The sequence below is a fragment of the Nelusetta ayraudi genome, unplaced genomic scaffold (genome assembly GCF_046127955.1).
Source record: "Nelusetta ayraudi isolate G7.1 ecotype Tasmania unplaced genomic scaffold, CSIRO-AGI_Nayr_v1 ptg000004l, whole genome shotgun sequence".
Classification (NCBI taxonomy): domain Eukaryota; kingdom Metazoa; phylum Chordata; class Actinopteri; order Tetraodontiformes; family Monacanthidae; genus Nelusetta; species Nelusetta ayraudi.
In genome coordinates, this window is record NW_027466054.1 from 3908101 (window position 1) to 3927922 (window position 19822).

A 19822-nucleotide genomic window follows, 5' to 3' on the forward strand; every position below is an offset into this window, starting at 1 on the left:
GAAGGTCACTAGAGCCCCTGTTGCCAATGTGGGGGGAAACAGGTTAAGTCTCATTTTTAGCTAAACTACGTCCCGCTGCCAAAGCCACGGTTGCCAGGGGTGCAGACAAGCCTTGAGTGCTGTTCTTTTCTTTTCTTTTCATGGGAAAATGTTCTCCTCTTTTGATGAAATGCCGCTATTGCAGCGTGCACACTGTGGCAGCCATTCTTTATCTTGTTCGCAGTTAACGGTAGGATCCTATTCTTGTCACAACCAAACCGTGGCTGAAGTACTCACTCTTTTTCTTCAGAGGGATTGCTCATGTGTCCATGCTTACCTATAAAGAATTTTGGATGGGAGTTTTTTTTCTTTTGTTTTTTGGATGCGCCAGATTTTAGATTTAAAATTGATCCAGCTGCAAAGCAAGGTAAGGCCTCCAGAAGCTTAAAGATGCGCCACATCCATTTTCTTCCACTAAGTTAAATGTGCTGAAATAAAACATCCCATACCGCAGGGCTTCTTCCACAGTGTGACTAAGGGGCTTTGTGTGAATCACGTTATTGCTCAGACTCTAGACAGCAGACGTCACATACACCATCCATCATCTATCCTTTAAGTGTACAATATACATAAACCTTTCCTTAATCTGTGATTGTGACTGATTACTTACAAGTGGTTTGCCGCGGATTAAGTCCATACCATACACCACTAAGATTTTCGGACAAGGCGCCGCTGTGAAGATGTGAGGCTGAATTTCTCTGTTTCTCTCTGCCTGGGCCTGGAGATTATTTTCAGCTGAGAGCGTCTGAGCCTTGGTGCTAGTGGTGCTCGCTCTTATCCCCCGAGAGATTGAGACGTTGAAGCAGAGGAATGGCCAGATTACTAGCATCCTACCACCATCTTTTTTTATTTTTTTTTTGGCTTTAATCATTACACGAATGAACGGAACCCGTTTTTAACAAGGCCACAATCAGAATTTCCAGATTGAAAATGTGGCGAGAGTTGGTGCGGAGTAGTGGCAGCCACACTGAAGCGATGCACACTTTACCTCCTCACATGCACCTAAGGAGTCCAGTTGTAGATGAAGAAAACATGCAAAAATAATCACACAGCCACTTAAAAGCCATAGAATTGGCAGTGTGTGTGTGTGTGTGTGTGTGTGTGTGTGTGGATCCTGAGCAGGTTTAGAAATTTCCTCCGCCGCCTCGACTGTTAGATTTATTGAGAGCATTCCAACTGAAAGGGAGTGACATGGTCCTCCAGCCAAACGTCTAAAGATATGCAAAAAAAAAAGAAAAAAGAAAAAAAAACTCTTTGAATCTTTTATTTGAAACATCAAATGCAAATTTGACAGCTGAACAAGGTGAAGATTGAGAGCTTTTCAACTTTGACACTGAAGGTGATCGGCAGAGAAGGAGAAATGTTGAATCACTGACCAGACCAGGATAATGACTGCGCAGATAGAATCCATTTGTGACTGGTGGACATGTTGGATGGTATTTGTGACTGACTTTTTGCTGAGCTACAATAGTCTACCCGTCAGTAGCCCACAGGCCTGTTCTAAACATAGCACAACTCGTTGAGCTGCATCTAAAATTCAGTTTTTCCAACCTTGTTATGTCAATATTTTTTTAAGTCATTAACGTGATCATTGTCTTCACATAGATCAGTATCATTCATAATAATAATAATAATAATAACAATAATAAAATAAAAAAAAAAAAAATAATAATAATAATAATAATAATAATAATAATAATAATAATAATAATAACAAAAGGTCAAGTGAGAAAATCTGTTATTTCAAGAAAGTGTAGCAAACTGGTTGCCCTTCACATGACACACACTCACACTCAGTGCCCTTTTTGAACTCTCAGGTTCAAAAAGGTTGGTCCTGGTCCTGAGTATGTTTCCCCCAGTAGTGTTAACACATTTAAAATGTTCATTTCTGTCTTGTCCAGTATCCAGACCCGTTTACAAACCTCAGGAAACATTCCCCAAATCGACCGTAATTAGTGTAAGCATCTACTCGAATGGACAAAGATGCAGAGGACTATTGCGACATTGTGGAGAGTCCGTTCAGCGTTTTGTAGATTTGGAAACAGTGAGAAAGAAGAAGGGAGCAGCAAAAGCCTTAGACAAGGAAAGTGGAATTTATTTAGTAATGCTCATCTGTTCACCCACTCCTAACGTTCCCCACCTATCCCTAACCCTAATGAGAGGGTGCAGTCTAGCATTTTGTAAGCATACGATGGTAAGATTGGAGAGAATTGCCACCTCCCTTTAGGGAGCAATTTGCTCAGCAATCACCGCATTCTGATTAACTTTTTTTTGTTTTACACAGCAAAGCTAACTTTTATGGGATTTGGAACTTAAGGATGATTTAACTTGACTTTGGCCATTAAAATTTTGTGTGATGTGATATTTCAAAAAAAAAAAAAAAAAAAGAGAGGAAGAGTGACCATAAAAGGGGTCTCTTTACAGCGCTGGTGTCCATCTGTGCAGATGGCCGTTTTTCAGTCCATTCGGTGTCAGCAGCCGTTAGACATCAGAGACTCGGAGCCATAAGCCATACTGCAGCAGCTGGTTGGTTGCTGTTGATCACGTCCCTGAGTCGTCCTCCTGATCTCTTTCTGTAATAGTTGGAGGGAGGAGAGTCCTCTCGCTGCATCTGTTTTAATCTATGATAACGTCCCAAAATAGAGCACCGACATCCTGCATTGTGGTGGCTTTTTGGATGCTGGCGCTGTTATTTTGCTTATTTATTTATTTATTCACCCAGAAATGGATACACAGAAGGATTACGGCAGTTGGAGAGCCCTGCCGTGAAGAACTAATTCCTCCATTAACTGGACCCTGTCGCGGTTCTCCTCTCCCGTGGCCCCGTTTCACAAACTCTTGGCACTTTTATGCTGCACAGATGCCGGCTGCATGTTGTGTTTAATGACTTTAAGCAGTGCAGTGTGGATACACCAAGAGGCTTTTTCATTATCAGCTTGTAAACCCATGAATTATCTAAACCGGAGCCCTGCGAGCCATTATGTGCACAATTACGCTTGTCAGTGGTTTTGATTTGATTCAGCAGATATCAGAGCCGCGTGAAGCAACCGTGCACTGTTTCAATGGCAGGGTGTACGTCCGATGATGGGCTTGGTAGACGAGCTGTAGTAAAGGTCCGTGATTATGGATCGTTTTGTTTTCATCCAGGATTGTAGACAGCCTTGCATGGTTTAGCTCAATGCCTTTCCCATCCAGTGTCAGAGGTGTGAAGTTGTTACGAAAGAAGTTGCAGTGGGTGGATGGTTGCAATCACTGTTCACCTAAAAACAGTGTGAGGAATTTTTAAGATTTTTTTCATATGTCACAAAAAAATCCTGCTGTGTCCATTTGCATTGTGGAACTTGTGTTGTTTTTGATTTTTTTTATGTTTCTTTCTTTCTTTCTTTCTTTCTTTCTTATTTACACAAAGGTCCACCCTGGACTCTTTACAAAAATGTCTCCAAAACGGTTTTTAGGGAGTTGAAATATTCTGATTCCCAGAACTGGGGCTTGGCGTCCGTTTAAAAAAGGTGGAACACACAAAATATGCAACTTGGAGCGTGTTTCTTCTCCAGGAGCTCATGGCCTGAGCGGAGATTCCTTTGTTAAGTTCCACTGACTGGACAATGTTTTTTTTTAACTCACCTCCAGTCAAAATGTCTGCATTCAGTGGTCACAGCAATCTAGGCTTTCGTAGCCTTGCTGACTGGCCATGAATCAGGGCTCAGTCGAGTCACAGTTCATCTCCCCCGTCCATCCTGTCTCGCCCTTAGCAACTCAGCAGGCTTAAAGGTGATTGACAGGGACTCCGCTGGTCAATACTGGCTTACCCTGACACCTGGTCAGCACTTTAAGTCTGAGGACATGAGAAACAGAGAGAAGTTAAATTGTTCTTATTAGATAGAGGGAAATATTACCCTCCGAACTGTTTTAATTATTTAGTCAGTGGTGAGAGGCGTGTGTGCTGATTTCAAAACGCTGACACGCTCACTATTACAACCAGGAGACTGATCAGCGCTAAAGATTACAGTCGCCTGTTAAGCGTTTTAGACATAATAGTGTCATCATTATTAGCTAATTAGCACTTAAAGAGGTCAAAGCTGAGGCTGCTGTCCTTTTCATTTGCTTTGCAGTCATTCGGGAATAAACATTAGGAAAGGCTGAAGATCTGGAGCCAGCATTGCCCTGAGTGGTCAAGGTCACTGTATGTACCGAAGTTGCTCAGGCAAAACACAATTTGTCTGATAACTGCTAATGTTTAACTAAAATATTTATATGTCTAATGTGTCATGGCCTTGATTTGGCCAAGTATAAATATTTCATCTTTTACCACATCAGCTAAAGATGGTCATCAGGGATGTTGAAGAAAGAGTTTCTACTCACGAGAGAGACAGCAATATGTCCCTGAGGAAAAATAATGATATTTTCAGAGGAACTCTAACATTTTAATATTTGTAAATTGACGATGTTGAACTTTTCTTTTCCTTGCAGTTCATGGCAGAACATGGACGGGGATTTTACACACAATGGGCATGACCCTGCCCCAATGTGCTTCCATTCCTCACTTCAGAATCAAGCCATTTATCCAGGTGAAAGCAAGGACAAAGACTTAAGCGTGAGAGGCGTTTGCTGTGTGTGGGAGTCAAGTGGATCTGACTCATCTGTATGCGTCTCACTCGCAGTGAACAGGACTTGGCAGGCGTGATGTCGCTAATCATGTTAAACTCCTTGTTGGGGCCCGTAATAATGACCGTAACTGAAATTTTAACAACAGACCCCAGAGGTGTTGCTCCAAAATAACCCAATTATGTAGAATTCATCCTTTTAAATGGTGTTGAAAGTTGTCAAGACAATCCAGTCTTGATCAAAGTGCGACATTCCAGGGCGAACAATGCTGGCGCTTCTCACACTCCTTCCTGTTTCATAACACTTGTGTGGAAGAACTTGCTGAATGCCACAAAGACTGGTGTTGCTGACCCAAGACCAATTATCTCAAGTCAAAGAGAAATAATGTGACTTGACCCCCAACCCTGAATCAATACTCCTATTCCTGTAAGCTTTTAGTACTAATAGATTTTATTCTCTGGAGCCTTCTATATACATGTCCTATGTAGCCATCGCTAATGATTATGTCATATTGTTCAGATTTATAAGAGACATTAGTGCAGCCACAGCCACCGCCTGCACCCATAAGCGAAGCTGTTACAGTAAGAATGACACATGACACAGTGATGGTCAAGTTCGAGGGATTTATTAGAGAATGGTGAATATAAAGGTACCGCATGGAGGGATTTCTAGTCTCTGAGCCGAGGACAACTACTCAAACCTCTCTCGTCTATATTCATAAGCTACGCAATTTCCCATCAGGTTCATCATAGTTAGTGAATCATTAAATAAATCGACTTTAAAAAGGCAATACAATAGACCATAAGTGTGCCTTTGGATAAAAACACAGCATGGATTATTTTCAGTATAAGGAACAAGGAGACTACTTGGATGCCATTACTTCCAGGTATTCAGAAACATAAGTTATGCCTAGCACTAAAGATTACATTCAAATTGAATAAAAAGGGGGTTGGGTGGGGAGGGGGAGGGTGGGTGTCACGCACGGGTGTATCGCCATAGATATATTCCCTTCAGGAGTTTCTCCCGCTACTTAACCATTCAGGATTTCAGTTTAAATCTGTATACAAGCAGAACATAAACTGCCACCATTACTTTAAATGCCAGCTTCTCCGCCTTTGATATGTTTTTTTCTTTTTTTTCCTCTTTTTTTTTTTTTAAACCTCCCGTATTCTCTGAGGTATATTTTTTTCTTTTTGTTTGTTTGCCGTTTTGTGTCACGATCCAGCTCTAACATATGAAGCTACAATAAGATAGATAAATAGTGTAGGTGTGTGTGTGTGTGTGTGTGTGTGTGTGTGTGTGTGTGTGTGTGTGTGTGTGTGTGTGTGTGTGCGCCGGCTGCCTGTGAGCCCACAGTGTTCGCAGAGGCCACAGAGTGGCAGTTTAATATGTACTGCAGTCCTCCTGAGGTGTCACCACAGCACACACAGGGCAAACAGAGGTGGGGTAACACAATGTAAAAAGGGACTATTTTTTTCTTCTCTCGGTCAGCTTGTCACCGTCATGTTGTGTTGTTTTTCTTGGGCAAGCATGACTTTCTTTTTTCTCTCCTTTTTTTTTTTAATTCTTCCTAGAAAGAGTCCATGGCCTTGAATTCGCTGAGGGCCTGGACGGGGGAGATGTGTTTCTTCTGGGAGCCCCGCCTCACGCGGGTCTGGCACTCCTCGGGCTTCTCCCTCTTGACCAGAGGCTTCTTCTCGGGGGCCTTCATGCGCCAAGACACCACGGGCGAGTTGACCGCCGCCGTTCCGTACACCTTCTGGTACTTGGTGGACGCCACGTAGGACGCCTTCACGGTCAGCACCACCGCGTTCATCAGGTTCTTGGCCGCCTGGATTAAGGAGGTGGCGCTGTCGAGCTGCATAAGTTTGGCAGAGTGGGTGAAAGTGGGAAGTCAGAAGAAATTAAATATCAAACTTTAAAAAAATAAATAATAACTAAAAAATAAAATGACACAGCAGCTGTGAGCAGAGGAAGCTCCAACAACACGCTTGGCCCAAAAGTTACAAGCAGAGGTGAAACTCGGCAGGACGACGCTCATCATACATCTTAACTTTTTTCCTGCCTTAATTAGCAGAGGCAAGGGTCAGGTGCACCTCTGTCTCCGACTGTTTTGTTTGCTTGACATTTAAGGGTCGGCGGCGCTGGGAGCCTCCAGCCGCCTCACACTGAGACGAGTCAACGGCCTGGATTTAATGAGTGCGGACTCCAGCAGGCCGCCATTAAAAGGTTAAAATCTCAGCAGGGCATGCATGAGAAAAGACCCACAGTGGAGTCCAGAGGAAAACCCGACAGGCACTGCAGAAAAAGGCAAAAAAACGAAAAAACAAAAAACATACAAGACGTGGAGGAAAGCGGAGGCAAGATAAAAGAAAACTCTGATGTCAGTCTCGGGGAAAACAAGAAGTTAGCACAATTAGCGGCACTGACAAAGCTGGGAATGCACCGATCGCCACATTTCTCTCCTCATTAAATCCCTGGATTCACAGCGGTCTCATTTCTTTCCTTTTTTCCGTGCAGAAGTGTGTCATTCGCTCCGTGTTGTGTCGACTAAAACACAGAGCCCAATGCTGCCACATCAAAACACCTTCAAATGTTGCTTAAGTTATAATGTATACAGCCCTTTTTATAGTTTGTAAACAGTGGTGACGTGGGTGTGCATGCACGCGCATTCTGCCTGCGGAAGTGCCGCTGAGTTCGTGAGCCTGTCAGTTTTGCAGGGGGATCTGTGACAAAGAGGCGCGAAAACTAGATGTCAATAAATGAACTACTGTGAAGGGCAACTGAGTGTGTGTAAACACACACACACACACTCATATGTACACAAATACATACATATATGTGTAGAAAATGACAATTGATTTGAACAGTGGCAGAGGTGTTTACCACTTTGTACCAGAAATTGCTTTCCAGTGTGATAGATTTTAATTTCAAGCTCTCTGCTCTGATTTTTGTAATTGCGGTTCATGCGAATATTTGATGTGTTGTTCAAAAAAAAAAAAAAAAGAGGTTGTTTTGCGCTCTCCAGTTTGACAAGAACAGAAGGAGGAGCAGAGTGATCTTTCACCTGGAGCATTATACGTACATATAGAGCAATATATAAAATGAGCAAATTATGCACGATTAGATGGTCATCCAACGTATTCAGCTCCATCACTCTCTCTCTGCATGACCTTCCTACCTTGTGTCAAAGGTGCCAATGTGATCTTGAACTGAAAATAATAACGCTCGGCAACATTACATCGCTGACCCAGTTAAGCGATTCCAACCGTAAAGCCGACGGAAGCAGCGGCGGTAATAAGCCGTTTGGCCGTCGGCTACACTCACCCCAGACACGATGAGCTCTCCGCCCAGATTCTGGACCTCGGCTTTCACCTTGCTGCAGATGTTGAGCTGATGACAGTACAGGGCGATTCTCTGCAGGTAGGCCAGCAGGTCTTGCTTGCACGCCGAATCAGGGCACTAATTAGAAAAGAGGGGCAGAGAAACATGCTGTTAGTAGCGCACACAGTGTTTTACACAAGCAGCGGCTTCCGCCGAGCGGCTGAACGTAGCTCGTGGCGCGTTTGAAGCTGCAGCAGCAGGACCAGGCGGCGACTACACTGAGGTGTGGTTGATGAGTGCTAATTTGAAATTAGTTACCACCTTTTTAACAAACGCATGGTTGTTTGTTTGTTTTTTTATTTCACGTATTACTGATGTGTGAACCATGAACAAATCTTTTAAGATTTGAGAGTCATGATCGTCCGTGCTACGGCTAGCTGGCTAGCTAGCTAACCACAAAGAGGAGCATTTCTTCCAGCACTGCTTAACATGTGCATTTCATACAGGGAATCTCAGCAATCCAGATGCTGCTACAAGAAAAAAAAAATAACTACAGTATAATAATTTGAAAATACATAATCATTAATTGGCGGTGAGCGCTGCCGCATCACAGCAAGAAGGTTGTGGGTTCGATTCTGGGACCTGGGACCTTTCTGTGTGGAGTTTGTTCTCCCTGTGTCTGCGTGGGTTCTCTCCGGGTTCTCCGGCTTCCTCCCACACTCCAAAAAAAACATGCATGTGAGGTCAATTGAAGACTCTAAATTGTCCGTAGGTGTGCATGTGAGTGTGAATGGTTGTTTGTTTCTATGTGGCCCTGCCATGAACTGGCGACTTGTCCAGGGTGTCACCCTGCCTTCGCCCTAAGACAGCTGGGTGAGGCTCCAGCAGACCCCCGTCACCCTGAATAGGAATAAGTGGGTATAGAAGATGGATGGATGGATGGATAATCATTAATTGATTTTAAATGTTTTCTTTACGTTCAGATTTTTTTTTTTTTCCCCATTGTTGCCAAAAAGTGCCAGTTCTCTCCCGGCTGTATCAGTAACACCCCAGGCATTTATTTACTGAGAAAAGACCATTCATCCCGCAAGTCCCTTCCCCTGTTTGTGGCCGCTAAATTAACAACATCTCTCATGTGGCACTTTAACATGACAGATGTCTGGGGGTGGCAACACTCAGGAGACACAGATCACTCTTTTATTCATACCCTCATGGCGCCTATTTGTGTGTGGATCATTTCTAATCATCACTCATCTGTGCCATCCAGCACTGGAGCTGCAAGACTTCCCTTCCCATTCACTCCAACAAGAGACCAGCCGCTCATTTCTTTCATTGAGAAATAGTCGGCGAGGTCCCTGTTGGATAGATTTCCAAGGATCCCATTAAGGCTTACTCAAGTGGCCACACCACTTGACTGGAAAAATAATGCACATTTACACACACACACACACATCTTTTGAGACAATCTCAATTAAGGAGCTTTCCAGATTACAGAAACAGTTCTAATTTGTGCTGTTCAGGAGACTTGATGTCTACATTCGTCAGGTAGTTACCAAATTCCTTTTATTGTACCAAAAGTATACAATATATACAATACATTAATGTATTTATGGGCTGTGTGTTAATCTTTTACCAATATAAAAATCATAAATCAGGCCAAATTTTACACAGTGTACCTTTAAAGGCCTGGTAAATACCATACATACATACATACATACATACATACATACATACATACATACATACATAAATATGTTTTGTGTGTTTTGCTTGTATTTGTTGCTCCACTTGTATAGTATTAGCCATATTGTGTCCACTGCAGCCCACAGTGCGGCTGTGGGCTGGAGTTTGTATTTGTTTTATCCTTGACATCACAGCTGCTATAAGAAAGATGTGACATCAAGTGAGACATGACAACACAAGGATTAACAAACGTCTGCATCGTGCTCTCTTCACACAGTCGTTTTGATGTTGCTCTAAAAATAAAACCATTTCACTGCAACTTCACTCCATCACTGACTGTTTCTCGTTCCCCCGACCTGACCTCTCTCTCGCTCTCTCTCTCTCTCTCGCTCTCACTCTCTCTCTCTCTCTCTCTCTCTCTCTCTCGCTCTCACTCTCTCTCTCTCTCTCGCTCTCACTCTCTCTCTCTCTCTCTCTCTCTCTCTCTCGCTCTCACTCTCTCTCTCTCTCTCTCTCTCTCTCGCTCTCACTCTCACTCTCTCTCTCGCTCTCACTCTCTCTCTCTCTCTCTCTCGCTCTCACTCTCACTCTCTCTCTCTAACTCTACTGCAACCTCAACAGTTAGTGGGCGCCGACAAGGCGATTGCACGATTGGACGACACGAGTGCGGCTCCCTACTTCTTCCCCACGTCTCCCCAGTGACCCCACCCCCCCGGAACCCTTCCGACCCCAGAATCATTCCATCTGGAAACCATCCAGGTGTCAGCGCCGGCCCACTAAGCTCCCAGGGGGCTCCACCCCGCATCACCGCGTCAGCTGCTAAAAGACTGCAAGCGTCATTTTGTAGCAACACCTTTCCCTCCTCATCGTTAATATTAAATGGTCCTAAGTAGGACACTCAGCCGCGCCGTGCTGGGGACTCGCGCAGCTCATTTCCCTGCCCCGTGGGCTCTGGGCGAGAGCCGGTGGAGCAGAATTCAAACACGGAGCCACGTTACGAACGCCGCCCTCCCTCCCTCCCTCCGCGGCTGTTCCCCCCTCTCCTCGGCTGGTCCGGCTCACCTCTTTAGCACGTTTAATTGAAGGGAGCTCGAGGTGTGATTCGCGATTTGTATTTACTGCCGCAATTTGTATTTACTGCCGCCTGTCGGGGCGGAACGACTCAGGGCGGGGTTAGCCCCACCATCACATCCCCTTGAAAAGCTGCTCTAAATGTAGACAGAGGTAGACAAAGGTAGAGCGATGAGCTGCCAGACAGACTGCAGGAGGAGTTTTTGTTGCACGGCCCTCGCTGTGTGGTACCTAAACCCCCCCAAACACACACTCACACACACACACACACACACGCACACACACAGAGAACATTGCCATCGGCAATTTTGATGCAGACGCCGCTGACACGAAGGTTCCCCACTGCACTGTTGACTACTGGCCTTTTTCCTTCTCCAGCAGATTCCCTCATGATGTAAATACACCGTACAGGGTATTGCTTAACTCCTGCCATCTCCAGCCCTGTCAATAATACCAAGTAAATAGGAGAAAATACACTTAATTCTGGAGGAGCCGAGCAGGGGGAGGCAGTAGGCGATCGGTGTGCTGCTAAACTTTCCGTGGCCTTTTCAACTCTTACCAACCTCCGCGTCTGGCAGTATTTATAAGAGATGTTTTCTCAAGTCGAGAGTAAGAGGATAAAAAAACAAACAAAAAAAATAGTATTTGTTGCGTGTGTCAATTCTTTATTTCTTTTCCAATTCTTCTCAGCTTTATTTGTGTCGCGGCTCATCATAACAAAGGTATCTGAGGGCATTTTGCATGCTGAGCAGGTCTCAGCCGCGCTTTTTGCCAGTTGTCAGGCACTGAGGCGACAGTAAGGAGGATCAACGCCTTTAAACAACAAGAAAGTCAGAAACCCCGGGCAGATCCAGGTTGTAAAATGAAAGGGTCAGGGAGGGGAGGGGGAGGGGGGCTAATTTCAACAATTTGACCCAAAATAAACATTTCCCCTGATGGGCAAAGTGGGAGGACGAGCCCAAAACAAGGAACACAACAGAGTGAGAGGCTGTACTTGTCAAAACACTTTACACGTGTCACTCGTACTGATGCAGCATTCATGGGCTCCCTCAGATTGACCTCTCCTACATTATTGAACGCCGACAAGCCAGTAATTTGAATGCACCGGTTCACTCTCAGCTACCCAACGCCTACTCGCTCCCTCCCTCTATAACCCAGAACCTTTCGCATGTGCTTTGTGTGTGTGTGTGTGTGTGTGTGTGTGTGTGTGTGTGCATGCATGCGTGCGGGTCTTTCGTGTTAGAGATGTTCATTTTTCGCGTGCAGAAAAAACGTCAAAAGAGGGCGGCCGACATGACAGCTGTGTCGTGACGCTTTCGAGATGTTTCTTGCCACCGCGATGTTGACTGTCACCTGTCAGTAATTTAAAAAAAAAAAAAAAAATGGTGGATGATCACGTCCATTCGCTGACACGGACTCGTGCTCTGCAGCAGGGTTAAGTGTTAGGTTGTTAGTGTTTTCTTTCCTTCCCTTCGTCGGACACTTTGAACAAGCAGCTGTCTCCATGGATGTGATGCTCTCAAACGTCATGTTTGTCTTGGAGTTAAATGGAATCATTGCCAATTGCCACATTAGGACGGAATTACCTTTTTTGGTCTTTTATGTTAGCTGTTACATTGCTGGTGCTTGCAGCTGACCCTTTTCTTTTAATTGCGTGAAATGTGCATTTACAAAGCACTATAAAAACATAATGGGATCATCAGGCACGCACACACACATGGAGAACATGCAAACTCCATGCAGAAAGACCTCCTGCTCAACACTCAGCCCATGACTGTCTTGCTGTGAGGCCTCAGTACTAACCACAGTGTGGCACTATGTTCTGTTTAACACTTGCAACTCAATAAGTAGAATTACCTTGGTTAATTCAACTCTGGTGTAATATTTAAAGCAAAGAGGAGGAAAGTTACTGGCCAAATCCCCCAGCGCTTCTCACAATGATGCGTTGCATTAAAGATTTAAATGAAAAGGACACAAAATGCTGCTTTGCAGCATCAGGAGAAGCAAAGAGTTCAAGGATCCTTTATACTCTCTAATTAAATACAGTTGGCACCAAGTCGTGTGAAGTCAGCTCCAATTAAACTGTAGTTTTCCAGTCTGCTGAGAGGCATTTGAACTGAAGAGTAGTAACCGTTGGTTTAAATACTCATCAGCAGACGCAACCATAACAACAGGAGAGAATAAATGTAGATGTGACAACAATTGGAAATATCTCCCTCCTTAGAACAGACTTTTTGTTTACTTCCTTGACTAAACAGGGCACTTGAGGAAGCAGTAGTTAAACATCAACCTGTGTAATTTCAAAGTTTTTACCTACTACATCATCTGTTTGGAAATAAAACACTCTAAATATGTTGAACACCAGTCTGGCTAAAAAGAAAAAGTCCCAGTTCAGATAACAGTACTCTTATCAAATAGACCACATGAGTTTTTGTTGCACATTTCTGAACTGTGGTAGGGAGTTAGGCAGACAGGAGGGGTATGGTGAGTATCTGCAGCTAGTTATTTTTAAAAAGCAACCACCATCTCATATCACATGCTCACTCGGTTTGTACGACCATCGATTTGCCGCCGCTACTAACTCCTCTTCCATCTCGGAGGGAGAAAACTTCTGACTTCCCCCCAAAAAACGTCTGTCGACTGTTAAGTCACAACAGAGGTGAAAGAGGGCCTGTTTGAACAGCATTGCAAGGTGAGAAAAGCAGAGAATAGTGTTCTTGAAGGACTACAAAAGACCAAAGACAGTAGGTTGGATTACAAGGTCCCCCTTTTTTTTGTCATTCTGATTAAAATCGTTTCAAATTCAGATTGTCCCAACTCTGAATTATGAGATTTGATTGACTTGTGGATTCCCACAATGCTGCACACTCTAACACGGCCATATGCGACAACCGACAACCCAGAACTGTTTAGTCGGCTAATCAATGTTGTTGCTTTACTTTTGGCATTTCTTTTTAAACTTCAACACCAAAGATCAGGCCAATTTAATGGGGAGTGAATGCAATTTCTAGGCACCATGTACTTGTACCATACAACCACACATAATGATGCTGTTTCTGCTTTGGAGTAAATGGACAAAACCTGTGTTAACATTTCAGTTACAGCACCAGATAATAGTGTAGAAATTTAGCGTTAATGGCCTTTCGAGAGGCCGTATGGCTTCTTAGTAAGTGTAACCACAAAGACCAAAGAGATAAAAAGTCTATCCCACGTCACATCGACTAGTGCAGGGCAAACCTTAAAATAGCCCCACAAAAGGTATTGACAAGGACTAAGAAAACACTGCACACTGGAAGCCTGCGAGTCAGATGGAGCGGCAGAACGACCGTGTCCAGGAGAGTGACGCATACCTCTGCATGGCATCGCTGCTCGTAACCCTCAACAATCAATGTACGTCTCAGACAAGGTGCACCCAACATTGGACAGCTGCCATCCACTATTTAGTCCGTGTCCATAGGAGGACGCATTTGAAAGAGCGGAGCAGAGTCCAGGACGACGGAGTGCAATAGAGTAGAAAAAAAGAAAAGGCCGTAGCCGGAGTGAAATGGGCTGAGGAGCCTCCGGGGGTTTTTACTCCTTCAAGTGCTGTGCTTAAACAACTATGAAAGAGCTGGCTATGCCGGCAGGCCCGAGCCCCTCCCCCGCACCGCTGACTCCTGCTTCACACGTGTTCATCAATAGGGTTGATGTGAAGTCATGGCAACAAGGTTTGCTACTTAAGGGACCCGTCTGAGGGCGACGGAGCAGCCTTTTATTCGTACTGTCAGAGCACGAGGGCCCCCGACAAGCACAGGTTACGTTTGGTAAATGTGCGAATGCAAAATACATGTTCTCTCCTGCACACGGGGGCCGGAAGGCGGATAATCAACGTTGTGCATTGCGCGCGTCCCGTCCACGTCTTTCCGCAAACTCCTCACGTTCTTTTTTAGAAACTTTTTTCCCCCCTCCTCTCCAATGAAATCATCTAATTTAATAAACATGACAGCAGAGCAGCATCCCTAGATCCCTTTCAGGAGAAAAAAAAATGCTGTCAAAAAGGAGGGTTAGAAATGAAAGGGTCTCAAAGCCGTGCTGCCCGTGATTTCCTGACGCGGCTCCTGCGTCTCTCTGCGCAAGCGTGACAGGAGGCTCTGAATATTCACCAAACGTGTCTCAGGAACCATTTAAGTGAGAATTAAAAATGGCACGCCACCTGTTCTTTTCACTTGCAGCAACTGTTGATTCAAAGGCAGACACTGGCAGCGATTTGCCATGCGCAGCAGATTCACTCCCACTTAAAACTCTGTTTAACAGCGACGGGCGCTCGGCAAGCTCCAAACTAACAAACCCACAGATAAACACGACACGCGACTCAGCCCCCGGAATCCCAGATTTCTCGCTCCGAGCACTTTGTTAGCGAGGCGTCGACGCGGACTGACACCTGCTCTTCAGAACGACTCTTCTCACGGGTGAAAAAAAAAAAAAAAAAAGGAAGCTGTTCTCACAAGGCCAAACCTGCATTTCATCTCTCTGTTTGTGCTAATTGCTGCCTAACAAGGCAGGGTAGTGCGTGAATGAAGCGGAACTTTGTTGTTGTTGCGGTGCAATATGCTTTGAAGAGCAGGTTCAGGGCGGGGAGGGTGACATGAAAAGAAACGTGCCGTGTTTGATTAAGGATGCCTTCTGGTCAGTTGAAAGCTGAGCCTAATCAGCGGCCGACCAGGAGAAACAGGCGCGCTGCACAGCGAGGACAGCAGGATGCTGGCCAGCTCGCTGATGGCCAATCATCTATTTATAAAGGAAGTGACTGGGGTGAGGGTAAAAACATATAGGAATGTTGTCTGTTGTTTAAATTTGTATTGTATTGTGTTGATTATGTCCTGCTGTGTGTTTTATCTGTTTACTTGAAGCCAGTCAAAGACAGTTTTCTATAACTTGCGGACTGTCTATCTAGTTTTGAAATAATAACCAAAGACAAGATTATGCTATTAAAAAAAAAAGAAAATTGTGAAACGGTGACTTGGACATTTTTTTTTTTTTACTGCAGGTGGATTGAAAGCTGTTCTCACTGCAGGGCCATTTTTTTTATTATTTTTTTTTTACTTCTGCTGTTCATTCTGTCAATCCTACCATCCTTCAATGAAGAGTTTTCAATATACCACTTCATGGTTCGAGAAACAAGCGCAATTACTGCTGAAGCGCCCATTATTATGACTATTGTTATGACTATTGCCGTCATCAAGGACAGCTTTGGCTCAAAACGTCCATTATGCGCAAGGCCCCGTTCTCATTAGCGACGACAACTTCTTGTGATTCTGGTGCCTTAATGGGCTCAAGGTTGCTTATGTCTCAGTTGGATGTCAGTGTGCAGCCAGCAAGATTAAATGTCTGATGTGTAAAGTGAAATTCTGCACTTGTTTGTTATATTTATATATTGTTTCTTATGTCTTTGCAAGGCAAAAATATTTAGAAGCCATATGATGCTGTATGATGCATTAAAAACGTGTTTAATAGTGGTGGAACAGTGCACTAAATCCAAAGTTTGTACAAAATGAAATATACAGCCAACATTTCATCAATTTGCCCTTTGCCAAGTCCCGCCCATCATGGTTACAGCTCCTCTGCCTGGCGTGTCTTCCACCTCATTCACACCGTGTCAAGGCGGATTATTCAGCAATTTTGGTGAATGGTTCGGAAATATCAGAGTAAACTAGACAGAAGGGACTGTAATAGGCAGTTGAGCAGCAAAGTAATGTGAACACAGAGGACATTCAAATCCAGGCAAAGACTCGCCGTTCTTATTGGTATTGAAACGCATAATACAATGTTCTTCCATATCCATCCGGCGACAGTCATCCTACCATACCATTATACAGTGGCTTCCTTCTATATATTTGTGCATCAGATTTTCGCCTGCTTGAGAACCCAGCATCTTGCGATATGTCGCAAAGACCTGTGGAAAATGCCAGCGGAGGTGAGGCACCATTGTCTCTGAAAAGATTCACAGGTTGTAAACACTAACATGCAAGGGTTCAGAGATTTGGTGAAATGGCAGATGAAACGCCAATATGATGAAACAAAGTTTGCACTTTTGCATATACTCCTTAACTTGTCCCGGAGAGGCCGCCTCTTAGATGGTACTGAAGATCCCTCACCTTCAGAAGAGTCCAGACTGATCAGGTCATGGCAACAAATCAGATTGGAGTTTTGTAATAACAATTCCAAACGTGAAATCGCACCTATTGCCAAGACCACCTTGCCACCTTACAGACTCTTTAAGGACTCTGCCTGTGTCTCTCAACGATCGATGGGCAAACACTACTCACCTGACTTTACGGCTGCTATACAGGGATTAACACAACCATTGTTTGCAATATGCTTCCCTCCCATCAGAGGCCGACACACTAGGCCTTTGAAATGAAGACACAGGGAATCGTGGGTGACATATCGCCTGCTGCACCGTCATCACGGTCGATGCGTCAGGCTTAAATAAATACTTTGGCCGCGGACGGCTGTCGCCTTCTAAAATGTCTTTCCTTTGCCGCCTTAAATTGCTCCCTCACCAAAGGTGCTGTTCTTATCAGCACAGTGTCCAGACACATTAGGCCGCTACTTTTAGCAGCATCTTTTCCCATGACCGTGGCACAGCCACTCCAGCCGCAGTAAGATATATGTGGTTGATAATTAGCTGTTGATTGGAGTGGTGCCTTTGGCACCTCTACACATGTCTTAAATACCCGTCCAGACAAGTCAAAAAAAAAAAGCAAAAATAAATCTCAAGTCCCATGTCCCATGTCTCAAGCTTTGTGAATCAGCGATGTCCTCCAAGCTTGCAGTGGTGAAATTTCAGGCCCAGCAACACCTTCTCTATGAAAGTTACCTTTTCCCTGTAAATATGATAATGAAGTTATTCTCCATTGTCTGTATTCACTTGTTTGCCTTGCTTCCACTGCTGTATATTGCGGTAGAGTTTTTTATCCAATCATCCAATCAAACGCAAATAATCCCTTCGCTTTTAATTTTGAACCAAGTTTGTTTCTTTATCGTCTTGTTGGTGTCTTATATGAAACGGCAACAGTGCACAGTTTATTGGACAACTTGTGTACGCTTGCATTGTGTACTTTTGCTAGACTAATTAAAACTTTGTTGACTACTGTCTTAAAATTGCCATTTCATTCTTGAGCCTTGACAGCATTGATGGTATTATGACTTGTATTCAGTACAGCGTCACTAAAGGCCTTGCCGTGAATTGCATTACGTTGCTTAGCGTTAACACGAACCCTCAACCTGGACGACTGCGACTCTCCACAGACTTTTCCCAGCTTTGGAGACGCAGCGTTCAGCGCTCAAGACCTCACGGCGCTCCCGCCGCAGACACGAGATTTCGGTGAAATTTTCACGCGCACTCCGACGCTCCTGCAGCACTTGGAAGGAGGCCCGGTGAGTGAAAGTGAAACCAACAATAATTATTTCAAGGGGAGTGCCGGCTAACAGCAGTCGCAATTACCACGGCGACGAACCGCCTTAATAAATCAGTCAGTCTTGTGCCTGGAGTGCGCGCTCGCTCACTGGCTCGCCGCTTATTACCGACAGATGAAGTGAAGAAGAACATTGTGCATCATCTGGAGGGCCGCTCTCCGCCCCCCCGCCCAACCCCCCAACCCCCGGCCCCGCAGCCCTCATCATTTGCTGCACACCCATACAACTCCACAAACGCACCTTCTTCTTCTTTCCCGAGGCGGCCGCTGATTGATTCGATATTGAAAACCGCCCGTCAGCCTGTTTCGGAGAGGTACTCATCGGATAATGAATGCAACACCTTGATTGAGAAGCTAATTATATTAGAGAGACGCAACTCGATGCTGCCGCGTTGCGTCGTGGGGGAGAGGGGAAACCTCGCAATCAACACGGCCTGCCACTCCTGCTGCCGCTGCTCATCAATTGGCCACATTATAGGTTTTCGATGTGCCATGCCCACTTGCTCCGAATCAAAATGCGCTCTGCCTCCGGCTCGTCTGATAGCGGCGGGCAGCCCGCAGAATGGGTAGTGACAGGTGGAGAGGAGCGGCGGCGGCGGCGGGGGGGCTACCTGATCGGCGACGGCGCGGGCCAATTTGTCCATCCTGGATCCGGCCTCGGCAATCTTCTTCGCAGCGTTGATCACATCTGAGGAGTTCTTCAAGGGACCTTTGCCTCTGGAGGGGAAAAAAGAGAGAGAAAGAAAGTCAACTGGAGAGAAAGTTGGAAGGTACAGAATTGCGGGTGGAGCTGCAGAGATTCCATTTAAAAAGGCTGTGATCATCCCTGAGTCTCCAACAGCAGCTCATTTAGTGGTGAAGGCAGGAGTGATACGGCAGAAATAATACAATCACCTGAATATAAGGGACTTCCTTTATACCCGAGATTGATATATCGTAGCCCTGTTGCCCCTAACGAAGCATCGGAGAGATTCGTGTTGAGACGCAACACACTGTATTGGACGAATACATTGTAGTTTTCAGCCATATTTTCAGAGCTGGAGAGAGAAACAATGGCAAAAGACCAAGCGTGTGATCTGTGCTGTGATTTCGTGATGCGCAATCACGAGGGAAAGTTAAGGCGAGTGTATGTCTGCCCGTTCATGGCCGCTCATACTTTAGGTGGAGCCTCTGCTTGTTTTGTCCGTGCCAATTTGAGTTCCCCCCGCGCTGGGCGCCAAGAAATAATCATGCCACCAGAGCGCCGCGGCCGTAATCAGTCACGCTGCCAGTTTTTACTTATTTCCCACTTTGTTCCGGGCCGTACAATCACGAGGTGGAACGCGGCTCCGGCAGACCACCAGCCGGTCAGGCGCTCAGCGACGGGAAGGCTGCCGCCGTTTATGAGCAGTACTTTTGATTAAAGGCCTTTATCTACTACAGCACAGCTTTATATCGCTGCAAAAAGGTTTGCCGCATTACAACGCCGCTTCGCAGTTGTGGGACATTTTAAAGTCAGAAATGTTTCTTAGCAATCTTTGTGCCGCGATCGCATTTTCTTTGGTAAACAATGCCGCCGGAGATGACCTTTCTGTGAGAGGGATCGCTTTAAAAACGCCTGCAGAGACTAGAACTTCACACTCACGCTGCCATCCAGCCTGCGC

General features: G+C 45.0%; 1 protein-coding gene across 1 annotated transcript in view; it reads right to left on the reverse strand.

Moving 5' to 3' along the window:
• Positions 1 to 5253: 5253 nt before the first annotated feature.
• The window catches only part of ctnna2 (catenin (cadherin-associated protein), alpha 2), a 258023-nt gene continuing 243454 nt past the window's right edge, over positions 5254 to 19822 (reverse strand). Inside the window, exons 16-18 of the mRNA XM_076045078.1 lie at positions 18791 to 18896; positions 7972 to 8106; positions 5254 to 6502 (exon numbers count right to left, since the gene is read on the reverse strand). Coding sequence (XP_075901193.1) covers positions 6215 to 6502; positions 7972 to 8106; positions 18791 to 18896 — 529 coding nt within the window. The 3' untranslated portion in view covers positions 5254 to 6214. The remainder of the gene's footprint in view (positions 6503 to 7971; positions 8107 to 18790; positions 18897 to 19822) is intronic.